The sequence below is a fragment of the Euwallacea fornicatus genome, chromosome 18 (genome assembly GCF_040115645.1).
Source record: "Euwallacea fornicatus isolate EFF26 chromosome 18, ASM4011564v1, whole genome shotgun sequence".
Taxonomy (NCBI): domain Eukaryota; kingdom Metazoa; phylum Arthropoda; class Insecta; order Coleoptera; family Curculionidae; genus Euwallacea; species Euwallacea fornicatus.
In genome coordinates this window covers 1633777-1660875 of record NC_089558.1, presented here as the reverse complement: position 1 = coordinate 1660875, position 27099 = coordinate 1633777, and the positions used below count along the sequence as shown (strand labels likewise).

Genomic DNA, 27099 nt, shown 5'->3' with positions numbered 1-27099 from the left:
CGGATACATGTTCTGACATGCTGGGTGCCCAAGGAGGCACCAGAAGGACAAAATATCTTACATTAATGTAGGGAAAAAACTGAAGTGACACTTCAACATAATAACCTTAAACACGCCGCCACCTGTTTCACAGAAATAAACTGACGTCTGAAGATCATATCTGCATTAAGAAGAATGCCACTTGTGCGCGGAACTGGTTTGTTGGGTCTAAAGCAATGGAAAAGTCTTAATAAGTACCACCCACCTGGTTTCTGGTAGGAAGGTTTTGTTAGAATTTTTCGACCAAGAAGAAAGCTTTACCTCCCCCTGCAGATAACTTACCTAATTTTTATTATCAACAATGGAAATCTCTGTACTCCTAATAAGCTAAACCTAAACGACACTACGAGAAGGAAATCTCGTGTTTTGACCATATTCGGCGTGGAATTGACCTGAAAAGTGGGTCAATCGGTTTGTAGTGTGCCACGCTGTTATCAAAATATGAACAATTCTCTTTGGGGAATCGACTGTTTGTCGAGGTCCTGGTTTAATTAGCTCATCAGATGAGCACGATTTGGATCAATCCCCCTTGCTAATGACAGAAGCAGATGAAACCGCACCTCGCGTTCTACACGGTGCATTTCGCGGTTGATGGCGGATGCCTTCATTGAAGATGCAAAGTTACAATAGAAACGATGCCGAAACGAGACAAGGCTTACAAAGAGAAGCCTACAGATATTGAAGCTTGCTTCATGCGACCGGAAAGTGGACGACAGTTGCTTAAAAGTACGTGAGTTTTTATTCAAATTTGAATATTTGGTTTGCTACCCACGGCATGGAAGGTGCGACAAAATGCTTCGGATCGAACTAGTGTGCCCCAATTTCCCAAGTGCACACATCCTTTTTGTGGCTGCCGAATGTTGGTGTTGGACAAATGTTTGATTAAATCGTTTGGGTTGTTAACGTTGATGTCTTAATGATTAACGCACCGGAAACGTTTTTAAACGTAGAAGTGATACAAATTTAACGTCCTGAAAAACTTCCTGTTGATGTTGTCCAACTCGGCATTTTGGAAGTGAAGGCGGCGCGATTGCAATACAAGAGGAAAATGAAGATTTTAATTGGGAACGCCCTCTTTATGCAGAAATCGACGGATTGTGTGTTTCCCCTTTTCACCAAAGATCATTTTGGGTGAATTTATTCTTCGCTCTGCGATATCTTTTTAGAATTTCTTCCTGGGGGTTATTAGAGTTTTTCTATTTTCAGGAGGTGTTTAAAAATCATCTAGAATTTCCTCAAACTTTCTCAGCGATTTAGGAATTCCGGAGATAGAGAGAAATTTTCTTTTATCGGAAAAGATTTTTAAAGCCCGTTCCCCGCGGAGCTCCGGGAAATTTGAAATTTGGATACATCAGGAAATTAAGAAAATGTACGCTACTTATAGGTTGGAAAACTCGCTTTCCTTTGAATTACCGAGACGCGCGTGGCATGTCAGAGAGCGTTTTGGCTCCATCCTCTTCTCTTCCCTAGAAAATTAGAGGCTTTTTCCTTAACGCAAATTTGCAGAGCATATGCAACTTTTCGGGGAGCCCGTCCCCGGAGCTGCACTGAAGATTTTGGCTTTTTTGCAGATATACTATACTTGCTATGTTGCAAGATATAGTGCGTCCAAGATCCGGGACGTCCGGCATGGGGATCTCGCGAACGGTAATAGATGCAGACTGGAGTGAATCGCAGAAAAGCTGCGCAGTGGAGGGAACAGTTTCACAGCGCAAAGAAATTCACAAAATTGTTTCTGCTCTGTCGCTCGTTTCATTTTTATTTTTTCTCCAGCTATTGCAAGAGAGATAGACGAAGACCAAAGCCGCTTTTCCATAAGAGTTTGTGATGCCGGCCTGGGTTTCACACTGTGACGTTTCGTTTGACAAGAATGGTCGTCAACTATTTTTCCTAAATGCGGTCCTGCGGAGTTCATTGGCCGTTTTAAGACAGCTCTACATTGCAAGTGCCCTGACGTGTGCACCAGGGCCGGGTTTCGAAAAACAACGTTCGCGATCATAATTGGACGAGCGAAAGCACTCAAGAGGGGCGCTTGAGTACTTGCAATGGAAAAAGCTCTCGGGGTTTCCGAACGACCAAATTTGAGTTTCTCCTCGGGTTTTCACAGTTTCTGCAGTGGTTCTCTGTTGTTTCGCGAGGTGTCCCGTTGAGGTAATTGCGTGACGAAATGCCGGAAAGCGGGATGGCTCTAAACGCGATAGCAGCTCCCCTAGCAGAGAAGGTTCACACGGTGCGCTAATCGAGCTCTCCAATACCTCCATATCTTTCCTGAAAAGCAAATTTACAATCTCTGCGACACATCCGACAAGGTCCGAACAAATTTAGCGTAGGACGTGGTCACAAAACAAAACAAAACAATCGTCGACACCGGATCGTCCGTGGTTCACTTTGCGATTTCATTCACGTAGGAAATATTTACAATCGAACCAAATATGGGGTGAAGAACGTAAAGATGGCGTCCCGTGGGACTCGGTTTCATTTTTAATCATCCTCAGGGTCGGCCCGGTCAATTACGAATACTTTCTATACCTACCCGGTCATTTCGAATTAAGGCGAAGTGAACTCGAGTCTAGAGGGTGTGACAGCCTTGAAAGCAATATTGACATATTGCTTCATATCGAAAAAAGAAGCAGTAAATTGTGACGAAAGATGTTTAGAACGAAAAAGGAGTTTCTTCATTATGGACAGGTATGTGGGTCAATCTTCATCTCGAGGGACTGTTTTGTGCGCGTTATGGGAAGCGCCTCTTTATTTATACTTTCTAAAGGGAAAACGTCAAATCAAGTGGTTCAGTGGGCGTAAAAGCCAATATTCTCCAGGGTATCATTGTCTTTGTTTTGAATTGCTGGGTGCAGTAAGTGCTCTTATTGGCTAAACATAGCGTCGCGAAGAATGAGATGATCCTTTTGGCTACTTCACCATCTACGGTTGCGTCGCGGATTAATTGAAACGAACCGAATATTAAATTACTACACTTTTATGGATGGTCACCAAGCGACAGCGATAAATCACACCAACAAAGCGTTATGACAATTTCCAATTAACGTTTTCCATTTGGCCTCCAAACTAAACGTTTAAAATCCACATAGAAGAAGGTGGACAATAAATCAAAAGACGCATTCTTCGGCTCATTTATTCTTCTTTTTGAATACGTCACAAACAACAAATAGCATAGAGCGACAGATAGTGGCACTGCAGGTGGCCTGTGGGGAAGAAGCAAAAGGAAAGATGTTGGTCGAGGGGGTCGTTCATCATTCTGGGCGATAGAGGTCTTTATGGATAATAATAATAATTGACGGTTTATTGCTAATAGACAATAACATGGGGGGTTAAATTATCGCGAACTAACTCGAGAGGCTCTTTTCCTTTTGTTTTCGTTCTTGGAATAATATATTATACGGTAATGGAATGGCATGATTTATTAGGCAGGCGATTGGGTCTGTCAAGCTTTGACAAAGGTACTTGTTGGTAGGGTGTTGGGAGTGAATATAAATTAAAACAAAATATTAACTTATGCCGTGTTAACCACGAGAAACGAGAAACAGTCCACGTGGTGAATGCACGTTCTGGGCTGAAAATATTGAAAAGGGAAACATTTAAGAAGCCGTTCCGTTCAACGTGGACACATGAGCTCGTTGGATAGGTCCTCCCGGCTGCATGCGCCCTGCGCGTGCCCTGCTTTGCCGTTGTTGTTCACCAGCCGAAAGTGTAAAGAAATCCTACTTTTCAAGTTTCCCGTATTTCTCAATGTACAGGGGCCGGCGGAAATACGCACCATACGGGATTCTTGGCAAGAGTCGCGCATTCCTCCTGCGAACTCAAAACGCAGTTCACGGAATTTGTATGTCTCCCTTCATATGGGGGAGATTTGAAAATTCTGAAAATGGCTCATAAGTAAAGTACCTTTAGTCTTAATTTTAGAGGGAACGTGCAATACGAAAAGTTGTTCAGAAGTAAGAGGTAAGCCCAGTAATGAAGCTTCCAATTTCTGTCCCATAGAACGCTTTTTTAGGTTTTTTTTACGATTTGCCTCATAGGGAAAATCAAAAAAATTATTTAATAATCCAGAAACTGGCATGTTAAATAAATTTGATTTATTTTTTCCACCGGGTAAAAAATGAAGGTACTTCCCTCGTGAGCCGCTTTCATAATTTCCCAATTTCATACGAAATACGACATACAACTTTTGTCACCTGCGCTTTGAGTTTGCAAGAATGTATACACTTTTACCAAGAATAAAATTTTCTGATAAATTCAAATTAAAAGAAAATCCCTTGTGGCACATACTTTCTGTCAGCCACTGTATATCATCATGGAGATATTTCACGGAGCGAAAGTACTCTAAAAAATAATAAAAATATGCTACTAGCCCCGCGGTCAAAAACGCACCACTTTCGGTATACGGGGTGGCACAGTTGCGTGTTTTTTAAAGGACATTTTCAACACATTTTTTAATTGTGTTTTTTTGCTAAGATTTATTTTAGTCTTAACAAATATGATCAAATGTTAGGAACTGCTTCAGATAGTTGCTAGCTGAGTCGGGTGATTTTTTTCCTGCGTGAATCTGCGAATTTCCGCCCTTGCGGCCAGTCTGCGTGGCCCAAAATTAGGGGACGCAATTCGTTCCTTTCTGGTTGGTTCTAGGTCACGGAAAGACTGAAGAAATCGCGCTGTTAAAGCTCTCCCAGCAGTCGAGTTAGAATTAAAAATTTGCAATTTAAGATATTTTCCTCGACGTGTAAATGCAACGAATTGCATTCTTGTTGGCGCGGATTCTTTGGAAAATTCGCCGATTTCACGTGACGTTCTTAGGTGCAAAATCCACGAAATTCCTTCATAACACCAGGAGGCCGGTTACGTTCGCCAAAATTGCACTTCTCCATTGCGTTTCGTCGTAGCCGGTGGACGAGTTGCCGATGCTGCTTTTATCCATGCACCTTTTTCCGTTCTCGTGGTTCCCGACTTAAAAATCTCCATTCGCGCTTGCTTCGTTTCTCAGTTAATCTTTTAAGGGATTTTCCATGTATTGAAATTAATCACCAACACCAAAAGCGAAAGCTCCGCCACGCCACAGACCACCAAGAACACAGGCACCACCTAAAACCGATCAAGGCGTAACCGAGTGAACAATTTGCCTTAAAAATACCTCCATGAGAATCGGACAGATAAATTCATTTACCAGCCGAAGATCGGGCAATAAAATACCAACGTTAAATCATTAACATTCTCAAAGACACACGATAAGAGATATCTGTTTCAAATTTTCTCCAGGGTTTCAGGTTACATCTATAGTAATTCTGCTGCACAAATTCATTCTAATACCATGCCTTGTCTGCGCATAAATTGAAATTAATTCCCTATAAATTTATATGGTGACAGGAAATGCTGTTACAAGAACTATTGCGAATTTTATTGTCGGATTAAGCTCATGGTTTATTGCCCGGTTGCTAATGGTTTATCGGTGCAAGAACTATCAAATTATTTAAGAATTAGGTCTTTTCTTTATTGAATCAATATTGATTTCACTGTCACCTTTAATGAATCATTTCCATATACCGCAAAAGCGACATTTAACATTGGTACTACTGACCTCGGCGACCTGCAAGATCAATTGCACATTAAAAATGTGAACCTTTTCCCGTGGTCTCGGTACGCTCGAAAGTAATCACTAAATATAGACAAAGCCGAAGAAACTTCGTGTTCTATGAATCACGGAAAAATTTGCTACATGGAAACCATTCAGGTGTTCGTTATGCTCAATACAACCTATGTTTAACCCAGATATCTAAAGCTAGATCCCATGAGAAGTGATTTAACTTGTCACTTTTGGCTCTGCACCGTACCAGATAGGTTTAATTGGGAACCAATCAAGTCTGCAGAGTTTAGGGGATATAAATCATCAAACTGTACATATTAGAGGTTGCTAAAACTTTCTCATTGTGTCGACAAGCTTGTTAAGGTAGAGACGGATTTCTTTGGGCAGAATATTACAGGAAATGAAATTAGTGTAGGAAGTGCTCGTAAATAAATAAAGGAAATTTTGTTACGACAACTGCGGGAGCAAAAAACCTGCGCGAAGCAGAGCGAAATAATGTGGTTAAGAGGTCAAAAGATAATTTGATTAATGCCGTGCGGTATTATGGCTTAAGACAAACTCTCTAGTGATGTTTTCGCATCTAATTAAAGGTCCAGCGGATTCGATTCGAACGAGCGAGGCAGAGAAACTTTTTCTTTAAGCGATTTTAGGCATATCACAAGCCCACGCAAAGTGGACGTTATGCATCATCTAGGCATAAACACCAACGTCAAATAGACGAAACCTACTTTTTCGACCTGCATGCCCGCTAAATAAATATTGTTTTAGGCCCGTGCACCTGGTTTCAGGAGGAAGTACGAACTCTTTCGCCTGCACCGAAACCAGTTCAATTCGGAATTTTTCTTGACACTAGAAAAAGCGCCTCGGAGCCAATTAAACACTCAAACGTAATTTCAAGCTTCCGTAAACACCCTATTTGTCTGAGTTCAAACATGCAGGAATAGGGATTTCTGCTGCTAAAGGTGAAAAACCAGTTTTTCACCTGAGTTCAGCTTTAATTAGGCCTCTAAGCCCATGTATAAACGTGGATCTTCATTATCAAGGCAATTTCATATGATTATTATTGTAAATTATAGTCGTATCCTTTGAAGGATTAAGTGCCAGTCAGGAGGCTCAGTCCGACTTTTTTTCTAGAAGGAGCTGCGCGCGTTTTAATGGGCAGAAGCTGCTGAAAATCTGAAACGCGAGGTCGCAAGGCCTCACTTCGCGGCTGAAATAAATTTCCAGTAATTTCGCCGGCAATCTCGGGGTGTGATAAAAATCTCATTCCCACTCCCATAACTCATTCCCCTCTCTTTTCCCAATGTGATAAATAAACGTGAGCCTTAAGCCCACATGGCATATTAATGCAGTAAAATTATTGTACCTGGCTAATAACCACCTGTGTAACTAACGGCATTACAATATAAAGATTAATACTATAATAGATTCTGAGACACTTAAAGTATGTTAATCATCTACCCACAGAGACAAGTCAGCGGGCAGTATCCATACGTTTTAATTAAGAAATATTCGTACCATAGAATTTGTCTTCCAGTTTCGCAATAAAGGACAGAGTTATGTAAGAGCGCGAGTAAACAAGAACCAACAAGCCGTTTAAATCTTGGGGATTTATTTGATCTGCCTGTTGAATGAGAATGCGCTTTGGGTTCTTTGTTTTTGGTTAATAGGAAGAACGAGGACTTATTTGGTCAAATTGGTAACCGACGCGATTTAGAAACTGTTTTCAAACCATTTCCACAAGGCACAAATCAAATTATCCACAAGAATAATACCGTTAATCCTCCTTTCGACATCGTGAATATTTTCAGCCAACTTTTTTAGATTTCTCGACTTGGGAAACTGTGGGTCAATATTACTTTCGAGCTCGTTTTGGACTCGCCATTTAATTCTCGTGAATCCTTGACTTTCTCTAGTTCCTCTCAAAAGTATTAACTACATGGTGGTCACTCGAAGCGAAACGTTTGTTACGCAGGGTGTCAGGAAATGGCACAGAAGTATTTTCAGAGACGATTCGAGAGTTTGCAATAATTTTTTAAATCTTGGAAACATACCCCGAAAATCACTTCTTAAAGGGACTCGAACTCCGTAAAGGGCGAACTCTGAAGGTTTGAGCAACACGTTCAAAGCGGTTTGCCCTTAAATCGTGAAATTCCTTACACTGTGATAAGTTGGAATGGGAAGACTTTCTTCGTGTCAACAGTTGCAGATTTTAGTCAGGACGCCACATGTGCAATGGGTCTCCCATGTAAACGTTCCCTTAAGGTTTTTGTGACGTTTCTAAATTTTTGAAATAAAATTTGTGTATTGCAAGTATTTTTAAATAAAAAGTGTCCTCTTATTTCATCTCGTTAGGACAAACTATTGCCCACAACAATCAGTTTTTATCGACCGATGCACGATCGTGTGGACATCGAAATGCATATCAATAAACATAGCAGTAGAATGATTTTTTTAAAAATTAATTAACAATAAAACGACTAATATTATTAACGATGTATTACTTATTCACAAGAAATGTCGAAAATGGCCCTTCGATCATATTAATGCATCCCCTAATTCTTTCCTTCATAGATTTCGCCCTTTATGCCGTTGCGCATGGGCCCATAAAAGCCCTTTTTTTCTGGAAAACGGTCTAACCAATCGAAATGAAATAGGAGGATCCTTTTCGCTTGAAAGTATTTGCGGTTCGGTAATTTTATTTTAAAAATTGGAAAAGGTCGCTAACAAAAAATTCACAACAACATTTAGGCAGGAGCTGCCCTCCGTGTGACGCCCCTGACTGAAATCTGCTATTAATACCGCAAAAAAGTTTTCCCGTTCAACCTATTACAATATAGCGAATTTCGCCATTTTCGCTCAAACCGTTTCCCAATAGTGCGAAAAAACCATCTTCAGAGTTCTTCCTTTAAAAAGCGATTTTTGGGATGTGTTTATCAGAATTTTTATTATTATTTTAATCTCATGAATCGCCCCAAAAACATACTTTAACGTTATTTCCGGACACCTTGCATATGAGTTTTTCTAACCTTGTGAGGGCGGCGCAAGCCTTGCCCCCACCAAGAGTGAAATCCCTTTTCGTGTTGGCAAATGCTCAATGGGCGGAGTAGTCCCCCTTGAAACTGCTCTACTTCGACAATATAAAGATCTGCACGGGAAGATTCCTCCCATTTAGCGAATTTCTTCTCATTTCCGTAGCCCTACGTAGAATCAGAGAACCATCGCTGAAAAATCCCACTTCACTTTCTACGAACCAGGAATTTTTTATTGTCATCGAGCATCTGCAGTAGCAAATGGGCAGAGGAAGATACTTTCATCGATCAAATTGCAGTGCAAAAAACCCAAAATCCTCCTGCGATCGCGGAGCTTTTGTGCAATCCATGAGACCTCGAAAGTCGCCTCTTGCATAACCTAAAGCAAAGTCTTTTAACTAAATGTCGCCGCTATAATTTCCTTCAAATAAATTTAATTTAGTGCGTCTTCTGCATATAGACAGAGCGAGAAAGACCAAGAATCGTGAACTATTACACGGCTTATATCATTTTAAGTATGATTGATCGGGTCTCGGTGCCATTAAGGCATTGCAAATGAGCCCGAATGAAGAAAATCCCACCGTGTTTGGTTTGCCGCACTCGACTTTGACAACTCTATTTGCCGGTACGTTATTAATTACCATAGCACGAGATGCTTTCCCATTTTTTGTTACACATTATGAAATTGTGAATAGGCAGTTAAGGTCACGATAATTAAGCCAATTAGACGTTGTTTTAACAAAAAAACAGCATGTTCCGGCACAAGTCCATTAAACGCCCATAGTAATGCACTGCTAAACCATAGTTTAAGGCCGCGTTGCGTCATTTTAAAGCATGCGAAACTATCGCAAAACATCTGTATAATTTATGTCCTAAATCGATTTTTTGCGACTTAATTATTGACCAGGGAACAGAAACAATCAATTTAGCCCAGTCCCATATCTATCAAGCCCTGACGTTTGGGATATATCTCAATTTGTATGGTACTGTACCAGCTGGGCATTTAATAAGCACACATTCTAATCTTGTTTCCTCGTACCGCTTCAACACTTTGAAACCAGACCTTACGTAACTGATTTGAATACATCATAGAACAGTATTGCTCAATTCGAAGGGAATTAGGATCTAAGGCCCAATTTTACCATTAATTCATTTGACGTTTGTGGAACAATCGGAAAAAAAGTATGTGGAGTAACACGGAAAAGTACTCGAACCTTTGAATTTTGTTTTAAGAGAAAGCTCAATAATCGTGAATTTTCGCTGGACGGACATCCTGCAGTTGTCCTAATGCGCAGCGTCCACTGTATGAATAATCCAAAATTTCAAATCGGTTTCGGTGCTTTTGTGGTTCCCAGGACTTCGTCGAAACCTTCCTCGCTGGCTGCGCAGATGGCGCGGATAAGACCTAAGGAACAGGGGGAAGAAGCTCTACATGTATCTAACACCGGAGGAAAGGCAGAAGACTGCTTAAATGCAATCTGTCTGAAACGTTTGGAAATTCGGTTGTCGCAAAGTACGAGGAAAGTCGGAAATTCACATAAGAAACTATCACGAAAACTTGGGAGCGGAATGGTTGATTTCTTCTGAAAAAGTTTCGGAGCCAGAGGCATAAGAGCCCACAGGTCATAAGTGGATCCAGAGCTCGAACTTACGGAGACTCGCCATTTTCCTTCCGTCTCAGTGGGACAACCCTAGCCTACAACATCCTATGAGACTGAGCTGGATATATATACTTAATTCGATCCTGGTAAATGAAGCAAGAATCGAGCATTCTTTCTTGTTTTGGTGTGCCTTAATGCAGTTATTATGCAACTTTTCGATCTGCCAATCAATCATATTAGGTATTTTTTCCCATATAAATATCTCGGTCACTATAACTGCATTGAAAACGACACCGATCTTATCTAAGCATCAACTATCAGCTACAAGAGCTATAAACTAGGAAGTACACAGGTTTCTTTATGAGTGACAATTAATTTCGCTGGTCGAAAGGAATTTCTCTCGCTCCACAGAGATACTTTTTCTTATGCCCGAATAATTAACCTATAGATCTTAACTAAGACTGTAGAATTAATTATACACGCATTATTTCCCAAAGCGGCTTCGCCCTGTGTATTGCATTTGAATGTGACTTCAATTTCAGAATGAACAGTCCGCTGATCTGTCCTCCCCTTCTGGATGGCCACTATGCCTCGGTCGGTCCGGAGTAGTCGTCCATTTCACACCTTTGGACGTGTCTCATCTGCGCAATCGCGACTGCTACCTCACGTTGACCAGGAAGCACACTCCAATCCTTGAGGTAAGTCCCCAAAAATCTTCACTCCTTCGCCTCTAGACGTTTGATTTTTAGGTTACTTTAATCTGGAAACTCCACCAGGAAATTCATTCGCGTACAGTGGCGGAGTTCCGCAACCCCCTGAACTCCATCGATGACATAATGTGTTCAAGCGTCAGGGCAGTGGCGGACCTTAAGGTGGGCTGTGCAGATGAGTGCGATGGGAGTCAGCTGCCTGAGTTGCTCCAGAACTTGTTGGTGTCAGTGGAGCACGCCATAAAAAGGGTAAGTTCAAGGAAATTTTTCTTTTTGTTGGACGGCTACTGGAAATCGACAAAATATTCAACATGTCCACTCGGACTTAGGGTTTTAGTGGTGGCAAGCAAAAATCAGTCCTTTTTACACGGGAGTCGTTGAGGTTTAACACACATCGTGATATTTCTAAGAACAGCACTTGATAACACATATTTCCTTCCCTTTGTACCTCCCATCGCTCTCCATTTTGTATCTGTCTCACTATCTGGTTAAATCTTAAAAAGTTTGGATAGTCTTTAGACAATTCTTCTTTGAGCTTCGAGGTCTTAGAAAGCAGTTTTTACCTCTCTTCAACGCTTGTTGGTGACAATACAAACTTCAACTTGATTCTTCTTTTCCCAAAATTTTCTTTTTTGTCTCTTTAGTCCTCTTCCATCCTCTTACATCCGGTTTTGTCGCTATTTTTTTTTTAATCACTTTTAGATTCCCTTTGTCAGTGCTTCAACCAGATTTTCTTCCCTCAAGGTGCCTTTCCGTTGTGCCTTTTTTTCTGTCCCCCTTTTTTCAAGGTTATTCCTCTAAGCTGTCTATTCCTCTGGTTCCTGACGTACTCTCTACTTCACAGAAGTTGAGACATGCATTTAGCTTGGATTTTCTTCCCTTCACATTTCTTCCCTTGCTATTTCTGCCATTTTCAGATGGAATCCTCCCTAAACACCGAAATTTGTTTCGTTGTGTTTTCCTTACCGGGTCCTACTTTCGTTCAAATATTTGTAGCATATAAAGCTATTGCAACCAGTACCTCTACACCTTCCACCTTCATTCTCGAGTTATCAACCTCTTTACGATCTATATTGTTACATATTTTTGCAGACTCCTTAACGACCTCAGCTAACGCGTAAATAATACGTGCATATGCCATAAATTTGCGCAATTTGCATATTCCCATCGCACTAACATACCAGATTAAAACTATTAAGTGTCACCACATTAAATGAATATTAAAACGCTCATAATTACTTCACGGATTTATATTTCCTCTTAAAGAAACTTGTTTGGTTAACATGTTTGGGAACACATGTTTGGTTTTATAGGTGCCCTTAGACGACCTAACATTCCCATGTCCACAATGCCAGCAATACCTCCCTCTGGACAGGCAGGAAGATGACCAGTCCAGCTGTTCCTGTCAGTGCCTTTGCAGACCTCCGGATAGTACTGTGACCAAGAAAGATAGTTCCATGCAGACTAGTCCGATGTTTGAATTCGTAGGTTCGATACCGCATATCGATAGCGATTCGGATGATGATAAGGAGACCATTAGAACGGGTAAGATGATTTAATTTTACATGGGTACTACACATTCATGAGTCAATTGAACCGTAAATTTGAAATTCATGTATTCATCATACCGTCACAGTAGAGAACGTAGATTAGTTCTTCCGTTGAAAGAAGTCAAGGCTTACAGGGATTGATTAAGCAGTTGTCTGATGTTTCCCCTCGTGGCTCAGAAATCTTATGAGCGTTGGTTTAGTTTGGTATAACCCCAAAATTGGATCAGCAAAAAAGACGAAGTTAGTTAAGTAAAAGTACCGAGGTTTCGTAGGTTTGTCGCCGCAACCACAGGACAATTCTGTTTCTCGTCCTTCTTGTTCAATAACACACAGGGGTCGGTTGGTGTACGAACTTCTTCCATCGCAGGTTCGGGTCGTTAAAAGACTTCTTCGGCTTCTTCATCAACCGGTCATTCAATTGTAGCCGTTTCAGCTATATCTTGAGGTCTGTCTTTTTCTAGCGCTCTACGGCCACGTGTTGCGTGCCTGCGACTCCACCTTCCCCTTGTTGATTTCCTAAAGAGTTTTCTTGTGATGTTTATAACTGACGGAATTTAGTGCTGAAAGGTTTAGATTTTTCGTTTACATTTAAGTAAGTGTGAATCGACGAATGTTGGATGAAATTTTCGCTGTTTGTAACGAGCTCGAGGCCCATAAATTTGAGAGCAATTTTTGGGTGTTTTTGACTCGATTTAGATCAATCCAAAATCGGCAGTTTTAAGAGAAATTTAAGTGTCTTTCACTAATCCTAAATTACGGTGTACAACTTGTGGGTGTTACCAAATTTTCATGCAATTTTCAAGTGCGCTTTTGGGATTTTAGGATTCTGCCTCAGGATTTTCCGCTCAAACCGAACAATCGAAAAGATCATTACGTGACCATTTGGTAAATGCCAACGGTCATTTTTTTTTTAATTTTCAGAAAATTGGAGCCATAACTTTAGCAACGCAATTTGGTCCATTTTTATGTACTTTTTTATTTAATTTGATAAGCACTGGTGCCGGTAATTTCCTGAATGTGAAGTCACGTAGCTTGAAAAAAGAACAGAATCTGAAAAGAGCCTTTTAAAAAGGTCTTTGGAATTCTAATAATCGATTTCGATCTCGATAAATTTTTTCGTAACATGTTACACAATGTGGAAAGTGATAAATGAAAGCAATTTAAACTTCCTTCATTGAATTCTTAAGTTCGCTATTGATTTAAATGTGTGAAAGTGACGGTAGGTATATGCAAAAATATTCTTTACGCCCATTGGTTTTGCATCCATATCTGCATGTCCGCAATGCATTGTCAGCAGAAACGCAAACAAAAATGCCTTCCGGTTTTTTGGCTCATTTAAGAAATGTCTTCCCGCAGTATCATCCCATCGATATCTTCGCCTGTTCAAAAACACGTTTCTCAAGAAATTCTTATGTCTCTATAATTTTTCGAGCGTAGCATCAAAGGCAGTAACAATCCGTTCGGAATGGGGAAGTTGTTAGCTTGAGGAATACTATTTTATTTAATTGACACTTTAGTGCTTGTTAGTGTTGTAATGTGCTCTCGGAAGATCGCGGATAATTGATTATTTTTTCCGGCCCCATGGGTCATTTTTCGTGACGGTGGGTGGCAACACGCGTCACTGGTCAAAAACACCTCATTTTGTCTTTCTTTAGTAAGTAAGTAACCCAAGCCTCCCACATAAACTTGTCTATAGCGAAATTTATCTTCAATTACCATAAACACTGCCCGCTCATGTCATTACGGTAAACCATTTAATATCAAAAGGTACTATTACTCAAAGTACAAATAAATCTTTTGGCCTTATAATTCACCTTTGGAGCCGTTATAACACCCGCGAGCTTAAATATGGAAAGCTCGTTTTGCGGTCTGTAATTTTAACGCCAAAAAATAACGGCATTAGTAGGCTGATTAGGGCCTGTTGCTGGAAATAAATTGTTTCGCGGAAATCACTTCAAAATCAAAAATCATTTAATAGATCCAGACTACCAGACAAGTACGCTTTCTCACGGTCTCTCACCGTTTCCGGAATTTTACGCATTTGTGGTAATGAACCTTAGGCCTGGCTCGCATCTACGGATCCTTATCTATAAAATTCCAAAATTAACTGCTCTCATATATATGTTTTCCTATAATAAATATCGAGAATAAATCTCGGGAACTATCCCAATTTTCCAAATGATCGAATAAATCAAAGATAAACCCGACGCGTCGATGGAAAAACACGGAACCAATTTGAAAGAACCAAGTCGGTAAGCGCTCCAAAAAGCCAATCAATTCCCCATTTGCATTATAAATTACTAAATAAATCACAAGTCGCTAGTTCTAGACTGTGGGTCAGTACTACCAACGCCATAACGAGCACGGGTTCTCTTAATCATTGTTTTTTACGATCTTTTACTATTTTCGGATGAATCGCATAACGGTACTAATACTACATAATGCTTTTTGAAATGTTTTTGTGGTAGGATCGACTTGGCGTAGGTGACATTTACTACATCATGAATATTTCATTGATTAGAGGAAACCGTAGAGATTCTTACGAGTTGTTATGTAAAAGTGGACCTGAATACTGGAACCGCAGCCTAAAGCGTGTCTAAAAAGCCAATTTGCATCAATTACGGAGAGGAGCTGCCTTGCCGATTTCATCCACCATTTGGTCAAGAATTTTGCAGGGTACGAATCGGCGAAACGTCCCAAACCGAATCCATTTTGCAGTATTTCAAACCGTTGCGAGGCTAGGGATGCTCAAAATTTTTTAAAATCTATAACGTGACTTAAGTTCATCGTTAAGTTTTATGCTAAACTGCAGAATTTGCGTCTCAAGGGCCCTTCGGAGCAAAATTCAAAATAAGTAAACTAAGAACGAATTGAGGATAATCTTCTGAGAGAAATATTCCAATTCATCCCTCGCGTGTCCAAAGTAGAAAATATGGAGTGGACCATCGCTATGAACTTGTAGCTTTCTTTTGTACGGGAGTCCATTAAAGGGATATTGAGGTATTGTATATGTATGCGTGGAGATCCCAATGTGCCGCTTCGTGGATGCTGAGGTCTGCTTAGGAGGTGCTTTACTACTTGTTCTGGATAATTAGGATGAAAATCTGCTCCTTCTCGTGGTGTTACATCTCGCTTAAGTCATTTCGCCTTATATCTTCACTAAGATCGTGGAGATTACCTATATCTACTGGTGAAATTTGAAGATATTTTATCGTCACGTCCGCCAATAAATTTTAGGATGATCATTCGTCCAAATGTTGTATATAAATAGGAAAGTTTCCGTCGCAATTTGTTGAAAAATAGTGACTGAGGCTGGTCCCATTCAATGACGTCAGAAAGCGCACTCCCAAAATGTGTACTTTACATAAATTAGGAAATTTTGATGCCATGTTAACTTAGAGTTACGCTAATGAATTGTGGCGCAATTGCTTTTCGAAGTATTGTGTATAGATTGTTAAATTTGCATCTTAATTGGTTAAAAACAGTGGCGCAGGCGAATCCTCTTTAGTGACGCTAGGTAACGCTCTTGCGTATGAATAATAAAATTTGCATTTTAATTGGTTACAAAATAATGGCGTGTACGGGTCCTGTTTAATGACACCAAGAATCACTTCACGAATAGATTTTAAAAAATGGTAAATTTTGAGATCCTTCCGATCAGGCCACTTGCACCAATAAACTTTGATGTGATAAATAGTCCAAGTATATGGTGGGGTAATCAAATTTGCATCCTGATTGGTTAACGAACAATACGCAGGCGCAGTTTAATGGTGCCAGGAAATATTCCTCGAAGATCATGAACTTGTTTGCTGTGAAGCAAGCACTGGCTGCTGGTCTTACAAAATTTGAAATTCGTTAACAAGTTAGAGATTTTCGCTCTGAGTTTACGCAGCAGGCACCGTTTCCGAATTTATCGCAGGACTTTGGGATGAAAGTTTATTGTTAGCTTAACCTGATGAACATAGAAAGTTAACGAGGTGAATAAAATTAAAAATGGATGTTTTGCGTGAAGTCAATCAACCATTTCATAACTGGTTGGCCACTTCAATCCGGATCACTCATAAAAAATTTCAACCATCTGTATCTCGACGAGGAAAAAAATATAACTCTGTATGTCTATTGTTCTTGATGTACAGAGTGAGTTATTGGGAATGGGACATAGCGAAATCCGAGATGGAGAACGCCAAAATATGGCGACAGGACCCAACATATCTTGTACCAAAGTTGCGTGTTTCAAAAATACAGGGTGTTAAAAGTTTATTTGAAAATTCCCTAATAACTTATTGTGCTTTAATCAACACCAAAATTCATATACTTCGGTTTTGTAAGATGCCAACTGAGAATTTTAATCTCACTTTTACGTTGCTCCTGAAGGGCACTGGTTACATCTCACCGCTTCGGTGTATTCAGTCATAATTTTTATTAATGCAACTGAGATCAAATTCTATTCAATATAATGAAAGAGAGTCTATTTTTACCCCAAAAAAAAAAAAATTCTCGTTTGCGATATCTGGCATCTCTCTTCGTTTACGAGATTTTCATCGCTAAGCTAATTGGTATCGTACCAATTCAAACCCTTAATTTACTCCTGCAACCACAGCCACAATGGTTTTTGAGGATCGAAGTTGGTGAGGAATTTTAAAATAAAATTTCAACCTTAAACACCTTATGATTAATTCTGAAACGCGCAACACGGGAGTAAAGTATGTTAGGTCGAATCGTCACATTTTGATGTCCCCTATTCGAGATTTGCCACGTCCTATTCCCAATGGATAACCATGCACATACGGTTTCTTCCTTAAACTCCTAAGAGGCTCGATTTTGTCTAATTCGAGGAGAAATTACTTGGAAAAGTTGATGAGATTGCGGCCCGCTCATGTTGTCCTCCTCATGCGATTTCCCAATGACCGTTAAGGAGCTGAAGAGTCTGCGGAGAGTATCCATCTAGCTTTTTTCGTTAAGTACATGCGCTTTTCTTCCTGTATTGATGTCTTCTTCTTCGACTCATGAAATTCCCAAATATTCTTCCTCCCTTTCGGTCTCGACTGATGCAACGGTCTTCGCTTTGCGCGTGTGGAGGGTCCTCACCTCGGTTTCTTCTCGAGCGAATCTTTGCCCCATTTCTTCTCTTGTTGAAAGTTGAAATCGGCTCCTTCTGGCAGACGTATAAGTTCGAGTGTTCGGTTTCTTCGCGTAATACACTGACTTCCTTCGTTCCAGCCTTAAACATTGGGGTCAGCTTTGCTTGCCTTCTCAACTTCTGAGTGCGTTAGAACCGACCATTGATGGTCCACCTAGCTCAGATTTTATATGCGACCACATATCTTTCATTAAAACAAAACACAGACCTGAACAAAGGCATACAAAGTCGTCCAGAAAACCGATAGAAATCTGAGTGTTCGATTTGCAAGGCTAAGAAATGCGTGCCTGCAATAATGTGCCGTTGTGCTTGCCTACGCTTATCATCTTTGTTAGTCAAAACATTGCATTCCAATGCATACTTTGGAATAATATTTATTTCAAGATGGCCATTGTGCATTACTTGGACTACTTTAAACCATGCTCCCATCATTTCTCTCGATCGAAAAACGTTGCGGGTCTGAATGCTCCACGCAAAATATTTGATGTAGAGATGAAAGGTGTGAATTTCGATGGCTTAGTGATTCTTTGAAATTCGGCTTTGGGCTCACAAAGACTTGAAACAATGATCAATGGGTATGCGTATCGAAACTGCGTTTAAAATACGACCGACTTCAAAGAAAGGTAAATGACCACCTGCCCATTAAGTATTATAAAATCGCCCACAACGTGGGTGACTATACTAGAGTAATAATCCGCTCGGTAGGTAACTTTATCGGCTCTTTCAATGGAAACAAGTGGAATAACCTCACGAAACAAGAAAAAATCGCAATCGGGCTTCAATTTACCGAGAAACGAGGACCGCCTAATAAACAGGTGGGACGAAATTGTATTCATTTATTCGCATTCTTGCCACGGTTTACAAATCTCCTATAACGTTGGCGTCATTAAAGACCAACATTTAGTTTTATGCCTATTTGCGTAAGCGATTTATTTTTTCCTAGATCCGCGCAGATTATCGACGTACTACGTCGTCGAGGCTGGTTCCCAGCCCTATCTCGGGTTCGTCCATGTCCACGTGGACGGTAGCTCCTCCGGCCGGTTCCAGGTATTTGACAGAGCTCGTCGGCAATAGAAAAATTTCCTTCTGGACTGAAGGATGTCTGTTGCCAGTCCACTTGGTCGAAATCTACAGTATGCGTCCGGATTGGGTTACCGATAGAAGAAAGTTTTTTATTTTTCCATTTACCAGAGAAACGTCTTCCTCGTGAGAGTTTTCGCTTGTTCCAAAACGGTTGAATCGGTTCTCGTCCTTCGAATGTTCCTTTTCGTGGCAGAGAAAGAATGTCGGAGAAAAGTAGGCCCTTTAAGTTGAAAGTTTCCTAGTCCCAAAAGTAACCTCGTCTCCGTGACGATCGTAACCAAGACTTTTACATATTGAGTTTTCGTTGGAATAATTCTGCAAAAAAGAGGAAACTACAAATAAAAATCAAATATAAAAAATATATTTCAATTGTACATATACCATTCACGAAACTAATACAGAAATTTCGCTTCTCCGCTTGGAGTGGCATAACAGCGATGGTACGAAATATCAAGTGATGGTAGTTTTTGTCGATTTTGAAAAAAGTGTTAATATCTCGAAATCCATGACATTTTCATTAATGCGATTTTTTCATTTTCTGACTTCTCAAGGGTGGACCTTACATCAAGCGAGGTATCGTCGAAGGTTTACGGAACACCTCGTATATATATGTCGGATCATCATCAGGGAGATTTTCCATGATGATATAAAGTATTTGTTTGCTTTTAGTAGCAAGAATCGAAAACCAACGAATTCGCTATCACACGAACGCTTCTCGTCCCTTCCAAATCTTATCGGCCTGCCCCTTTTTGGTCTCCACTCTTTCCAGGTCTGGCAAGTCCTTCAAATCCGTGGGATAAGGTACCTGCTAGTCCCTGTTTACCAAGAAAAGCTCGCACACATGACCTCTCGATCGCGCCCTTGGTGGTAGCGACCTCGTTGCGTTAAGATGGCCCTGTCGGCTTGTCCTTCGTCTTATTATCAGCTCTTAATGTTACACTTTATAACTTAAGAACCGATAAATCTCCGACATATATATACAGGGTGTCTCTGAACAGTACCATTGGAGGAGAACGTGGCTTCATTAGAGAATACAAACTCTCAATAGAAGTATTAGTTATTCGTGGTTTGAGGACCCATCCACAGGTAGAAATGCACATGCTTCGCTTAATCTCCTGACTCTAAATCGTGATTAAAAATGGTTTAAAGGGATAAATTTAAATGTTTTTTGCATAGACGTTTTGCTTGTTACTAATTGAAGCGATCTTCTCCACAAAGAAAATTTTGAATTATTTTTAACCGAATCCGTTAGAGTAAATCTTCCTCTCGAGCTATCTTAGTTTTCTTTACATCTAATAAGGAGGCAGTAGTTAAGAACTTCTTGATTAGTTTTTAAGCACTGCAGTTGAGGTCTAACTATACCGAAACTTTTGATTAAACTTCTCGATAACTCTACGAATTGCGTTATCACCTTTGCCATAGCTCTGTATCAGGTAAATTGGTTGCTCTTTCGACAATATTACCACTTAATTTTAGCCTCGTTTACAGTTGCTATGAAAACGAGAATACATTTTTGATACTTCGAAAAGTCCTGAAGTACCTGGATTTTAAATCTATTTTTCAACGTTTATCCGGAACAAAAGTGAAGTTGAAACATTCAGAACTGATTCAACCGTTTTAGAGCAGACAAAAACTTTGACCAAGAATAATACAGTTTCCGCGTTAAATGAAAAACAAGAAACTTTCCCCCGTTAGCAACCCTCTCCGGAGAAATGCTGTATACAGGGTGTTACTGAATAAGTGTCCGATATTTCACTGGGCGATTTTCCAAGTAGTCTTAAGATGGAAAGTGCTTTTAAATCTATGTCCTAGCTCGTTCAGTATTCATGAGGCGGGTGTCAAAAGTAGAAAAATTAAATCACATGTTCTTTGATATCTTTCGATCTCTTCCGACTAACTTTACAAAATTTCGTATCCCACGTTTTCTTGCGACGAAGAATTCAAATTTATCAACTATTTAATTGTGTCTTCTAGAGAGCGCCGCAAGCAACCGTTAGCACACTTTTAAACAGCCGCATTTTTTTTTGTCACACTGTATGGCACCTTGGCGTAAAAAACTTTTTTCGGCACTGCATTTGTTTGAAAAAAAGTATACTTTATTGCCACCACTAGAAGCAACGGTTTCCGAGAAAAACGCACCGAAAGACGATCATGCGTGCTTGTTAACTAAAAAAATGCTAAAATAACTAGCTCCACTAGTCGCTTGTGGCGCCCTCTAGAAGGACCAACTAAATCGCTGATAAATTTGAATTTATCGGCCCGAAAAACCGCCGAATGCCAAATTTCGTGGAATTGGCTGAAAGAGATCGAAAAATATCAGAGAATGTGTGATCTACTTGTCGATCTTTGGTATCCCATATCGTTGGCAACTAAACCAGCTAGGACACATGCTTACAAGAACTTTTCTTCTTAAAACTAGTTGAAAGATCGCCCTGTGGAACATCGGATACTTGTTCGATAACTGTCTGTAGAGAGGGGGAACAAGCGTCAAATGGAACTGTATAGACTCCACTTACACCCACAAGATAATTAACAACTCTAAGAAACAGAGGACTACGAGTGCGAGATGAAAAACGCCGCTGTGTTTCCCTTTTTTTGATTGAACGCTCCCTGAAGGGCATGGTGAGTCCTGGAGAAGTTCCTAATGAAGGAAAATCATCGTGGAGTCAGCCGAGCAAAGTGTTTTGTAAAGGAGTTGTAATGTATCAAAATGATTCACAGAAGAGCGTCAGAAGGCAAGGGTACCATGCTGTAATCATCGGTAGGGGAGGAAAATAAACGATCAAGACCACCTGGAAACAAACTTTAAGCAAAGTTTCATCAAGAGCTTAATCAAAAACTTCGCTTCGTTCTTGGCTGGTACCAAAGAACGAGGATCTCCCTTTGAACCCTTCCTGATTGGTATTAGTTTGACACGATACACTTGCCGCTCCTAAAATCGATTATTGATGAGTCACCATCCTCAAAATCAAATTTGCGAATAAACAAATCTTGACCTTTGTAGACACTCAATACTAGACGCCACATCCCATGTAAGATTCAATGTTTTAGAAAGCAACTCTTGTGTCAAGGTGCAAACTTGACCCTCTTACCGAATATTTGTGGGTGGCTAACAGAGATTTGTCTAACTTCCGATACGATATTTCATTGTCGTTGAAGTTTATAGGCTTAAATAATTTCTACCGACGATAAATCACTCGTTTCTTGGGCAATATGCAAATTAGAATTAGAAGAAGTGGCTACTCGATGGATTTACTGCACCATCCGGGATGCAATCAAGACCTTTAAAATACAACAGAAAGCAAAAACTTACGAGTCGGTTATTACATAGATTTTTGTCTCGTCCACAATAATTCCATAACCAGCTTGCCATACTTGGAGGTACAGTATAAATATGGCAAATATCGCATATTTGTACCTTGTCTTATGATGGCTCTTAATAGAAAACTTCTGGAGCTCCCAGGTAAGCGTTGACCTTATGATACGGAAATATGCTGGCAAGTTATGTGGGAAATATTGCCCAGGCCATGGGACAAATCGAGCTATATCATAGAAATAACTTATGAAGATATCTCCAATAAATTATGACACCCGGTAGATGATTATTCATCAGCGTAGAACTGAACTTAAGACGTATCACGCAATTTTGAATTTTAAATTACAGTTTGTGAAACAAAGGTAAACGACTGGTAGTTGACACCCAGGCGGTTCTAATTGACTTGCAGATGAATCTTAGATGCCGTAGAGGCATTTGCGATGCCATCTGGAGTGCTACTTTACGACCTATGAATTTTTGAAGGAGGAAGGCAAATGTGATTTATTTTATTTTTATTTATTTAATGTCGCGCTTTCGAAACGCCCAGACGTGGTCACATCTACAAAAAAAAAAGGTGGTTTTTCCACGAACGTATTACCGGAAAATCGTCTCTAGGTGGGGAGGCAGTCGACCGATGGTCAGATCGAGATGCATATTATGTCACATATTGAATCTGAACACCGCAATTGCGCATTTTAAGTGCCTCCAAGCCACTTGAATACTTATCAAAATGATTGTGCATTTGAGAGACTAAAAGGGATTTATTCCAACCTTGCTTGTGCACAGGGCACCCTCAGGTGGCATCCATTTGACCATTTCCAGAGGACAAAAATTTGTAGAAATCGTTACGTTGGAAAAATTAAGTAACCTCAGTTTTCCGCAGATTTCGAGGCACCTCTGGCTTTTGATAAGATGCTTCAGTGAAAAAAAATCGTGCTTTGCAGGAGCCTCAGTAACGTTTTTCGTAGTGAAAGAACTTCAGTCACAAAATCAATTTCTATGTCAGCCTGTTTCAGATTTTTCCAGCAACGTCTTGGAGCGAGTCCGCCCCTGATTTTTACCGGAACGGTTCAGTTTCTACTGCGACTTTTTGTAACGATGCAAATTTGTTTGCTAAACGCCCAGGGTTGTACTGTGCTAAAATTAATCTTCTTTGAATTGCTACACATTTCTAAGATTCTTCTTTGCAGGTAAACGTCAAGGCCGTTTCGAGAAGAATTGGATGTGACTCATTTTGTGCCCACACTTTTTTAACCATAAACTCATTTAAACTTGCGTGCCACTTTTTTATGTAGAATTTCTGAAAATCCTGAAGACCTCTAAGGATGCTTAGGCACATTTTATGATGCATGAGATCCTTCTGTTAACGCTTAATACTCGAATTGGGATAACGCGTGTGTTTTTCAAGGCAATTTTCGGATCTCTTAAGAGGACGACCTGACTGGAGTCAGGCCCGGCTTGGGCTGGATCACCCCGAATTGTAAGCAATTTTCGAGCCAATCTAAGAGTCTGAATTCGGCTTTCAGTTTTATTTTACGCGGACTTTGAAAACTGACCGCGGTACGGACGCAGTCCCCGGCGTTTCTTGATCGTTCTCGAAGATTCCTCTGCGACATATCCCCAATTTCCTCCGTGTAGCTGCATGAATTTTAGTGAATCTTCGCAAGCTCTCTCCTATTTTCAGAAAAAAATATCCTTAAGGCTGAGTATTGGTCCTTGTTCAACTTGTCACCTCGACACTGCAAATATATGTACCGCAACAGGCTTAAGTGGAGTAGGACCGATAAGCATTTAACGGTTCTCTTGTGGGTGGTCACTTTGCGATACCTTAAATTGAATTCCAATGTACATTTTTTCAAGTTACTCAATAACGTCTGAAATCTTTATCTAGACAAGTGTTGTTCCCATTCTGCAATTGCCTTCACCAGATACGATTAGCTCGCCTCTTTCAAGGTACATATGAAGTGTTCATCGCTTTCAGACAGATGAAGCTTCATATCCTTAATTGGCTTACAGCCCATATGTATTGCTTCCAAGCTCCGTTCATTCATAATGTATAGCAGGCTGTTTTCCTTGAGCATAATAGAACATTGGTGTGTGCAAAAATTGGATCGCCACCTGCAAATGGCAATTATCTATCGAAGCTTTCGTTTTTCCTGTCCATACCATGGATGTGTCATCCCACGTACCGGTGCAGGGAAAAAACGACCGATTCATTTTTCTCTAGCCAGAAATAACTTTCGCAAATGTAATTCTACAAAAGTGGAGCAATTGAAATTACTACTGACTTACAAGAATCGGGTTCAATTTATCGATACGTCGAAATCTAGATTATCTTAAAGATATGCAACGGTGCTCATTAGTGCGTCAAAGTGCCATATCTCAGTAAATACAGGGTGTCCGGAAACAACGTTGAAATATTTTGGCAGAGGTAGTTTCACATATTAAAATAATAAAAAGATTCTTATAAACATAGCTCCAAAATTGCTTCTTAAAGGGGCTAGTGCCCCTTGAAGGAAAACCTGAAGTTGGTTTTATCGAAATGTTTCGGAACCTATTTATGCTAACCTTATGAACTTCGCTATACTGTTATAAGTTGGAATGATATATATTTTTTTATATTGATAATTACAGATTTTAGTCACTAGCGTCAGGTATAGGAGGTCTTCTACGTAAATGTGGAGCTAATTTTTTCGTTTCTGACGTTTAAAATTTTTTTTAATCAAATTACTTAATCGCAAATATTTTTAAGTAAAAAAGGTCCCCTAATTTCATCTAGTTAGAAGAGAGCGTCTGGCCGAAAAACGAATCTTCATAAACCTATACGCGATTACATGGACATCGAAATCAATGGCGAAAAGAATTAGAGGCTCCATTGAGATGATCGGAGACCATTTTCAAAATTTGTTGCGAATAGGTGACAAATCCTTCATAATATTAGTCTCGTTATGGCTGGCGGAAAAAATATTTTGATTACAAGAATGCCTACGAGGAAGATATATTTCGATGTCTTTGCAATTGTGCAACGGTTGGTAAGAACTGATTTTTGAGGAAAACGGTCCATTCTGACGAAATGGTAATAAGAAAACCTTTTTAACTTAAAAATATTTTCGATTCAGTAATTTTATTTTAGAAATTAAGAAAGGTCACAAACGTAAAATGAAGTTAACGTTTACGTAGGAGACCTCCTGTATGTGACGCCCCTGACTAAAATCCACAATGATTAACACAAAAAAATTGTTCCCATTCTAACTTATTACATTGCACCAAATTTCATCATTTCAATGCAAACTGTCTCAGAAACATTGCGAAAAAGACATCTTCAAATTTCCCCCTTTAAAGGGTTTCAGTCCCTTTAAGAAGCAGTTTCTGTGATATGCATTTAATAACTTTTTTATTATTTTATTCCCTAGAATCGTCTCCCAAAACATTTCAATGTTATTTTCAAATATCTGGTATGAGTTTTTGAAAGAAATATTTTTGAATCGTTGAGACCTGCGTATTGTAAAATTATTTTTAAACGTACAGGGTGCGTCATAAGCATGTGGTAGCACCAAAAAAATATTTTTTGTAATTGAATCTGGTCGAAACGTGATTTATTAGGTCATCTTGGAGTCCCTTAAGACGGATTCGGAAATTCGCAGCAGTTAGAGTGCAGCATCGATTTCCGTGAGACTTTGCATCAATCAAAAATTTCGAATTTTCTCGAATAACTTGGAAACGATACGTTTTTGATATAAAGCACATAAATTGATCTTAAAATTTGACGATAAATCCGAAAATAGCAAAAAAATTGGTTGTTCCACTAAAAGTAAAAATATAATTTGATACTGCCACAGTTTAATGACAAACTCTGTATATCGGTAAATAATTTTAAAACGCGCACCTTTTAATCTAAAAATATTGATACGAAATACTTTCTTAGAAAATTCATATTTAGTGGGATATCGCACCTGGGCGCACCAATGAGCCCATGTACTTATCGGTTATTTTTATTTTTTTTATTATTATTTTTTTTTAACCAAGGACTATTTGTAAGCACAAAATGGAAAATATAGCAATTTCTTATCAACAAACAAGCTTTTTCATTATTTACGTACTAGTTAACTGAGTTTGTATTACTGTTTTTCCAAATTTGTACCCGTTTTTCTCAGAAAATAATCGATAGATTTTGAATAGCAATACACCGTTGAATGTAGTTTTGACAGACCTTTAATTTGAGGTGTCACTTGACTCGTACTTTAGTTTTTGAAAATCGACCATTTTACGCTGCCCGTGACGTAAGCAACATAAAAAAAAAACAAACATCACAAGACAGCATTTTTGGTTCCATTTAGTGCTGCCTTTGAATTTCGAAAAAAAATCACATTTTTGTTGAAGAGTTAATGAACTTGGGGGGGGGGGAGGTCGTGAAATTTAAACAGTCGCAGGGCATTTGGCCATATTTTAAAACCGATTGGGACTGAGTTAACGCCATCATGAGTAGGTGTGGCCCGCTGCAATGCATGAAATAGCAACGCGCTCAAGGGTCACTTCAGAGTAAATGCCCTGGAAAACAATCTCTTGAAGAATGTGTGGCAGCAGTAGCTCCCAACGCCAGACCCATTTGGTATAGCCAATAAAATCGATCGTAAATTATCGATCACTGTTCTGTCAGCCTCGGAATATTGGAAATTTAATTTGCGTTTTATGCCCCCCAGTTACTTTTGTTACCGAACAGCTACTGATGGCAGATCCGGAAATCGAACGAGTTTTATGAGGTTTACACTGTGTAAACGTACTTAACTCTGCGATTCAAATAATGTAATTTTCGCTGCAGCGGGGAATCTGAGAGGATGAAAGGAGCTGAAAAGTCAATGGGATTTCGAAATGAAATAATCCGGGCGCCTATTTAATTAGTATTAACTAAAGGCAGTAAATTTTATTCCTTTGCTATGTACAAATTAGTACTTTAAAACGGAAATTCCTCCGCAGTGAATGAATGGACTTAATCGCGCCCGATGGCGTCGGGTTTCTTTAATTTACATGAGGA

The 27099-nt window shown here is 39.7% G+C and overlaps 1 protein-coding gene and 1 long non-coding RNA gene across 8 annotated transcripts in view; one reads left to right on the top strand and one right to left on the bottom strand.

Annotated features, from left to right (window-relative positions):
- Positions 1-27099, top strand: part of LOC136345140 (puratrophin-1-like) — a 150582-nt gene that overhangs the window by 91784 nt on the left and 31699 nt on the right. For all 7 annotated transcript variants that reach the window (XM_066293174.1, XM_066293169.1, XM_066293171.1 and 4 more), the window contains 3 exons: positions 10811-10966; positions 11018-11227; positions 12292-12523. In XM_066293174.1, the coding sequence (XP_066149271.1) occupies positions 10811-10966; positions 11018-11227; positions 12292-12523 (598 nt within the window). The remainder of the gene's footprint in view (positions 1-10810; positions 10967-11017; positions 11228-12291; positions 12524-27099) is intronic.
- The window catches only part of LOC136345146 (uncharacterized), a 121042-nt gene continuing 112526 nt past the window's right edge, over positions 18584-27099 (bottom strand). Inside the window, exons 2-3 of the long non-coding RNA XR_010733101.1 lie at positions 18857-19066; positions 18584-18796 (exon numbers count right to left, since the gene is read on the bottom strand). This is a non-coding gene — a long non-coding RNA (uncharacterized lncRNA). The remainder of the gene's footprint in view (positions 18797-18856; positions 19067-27099) is intronic.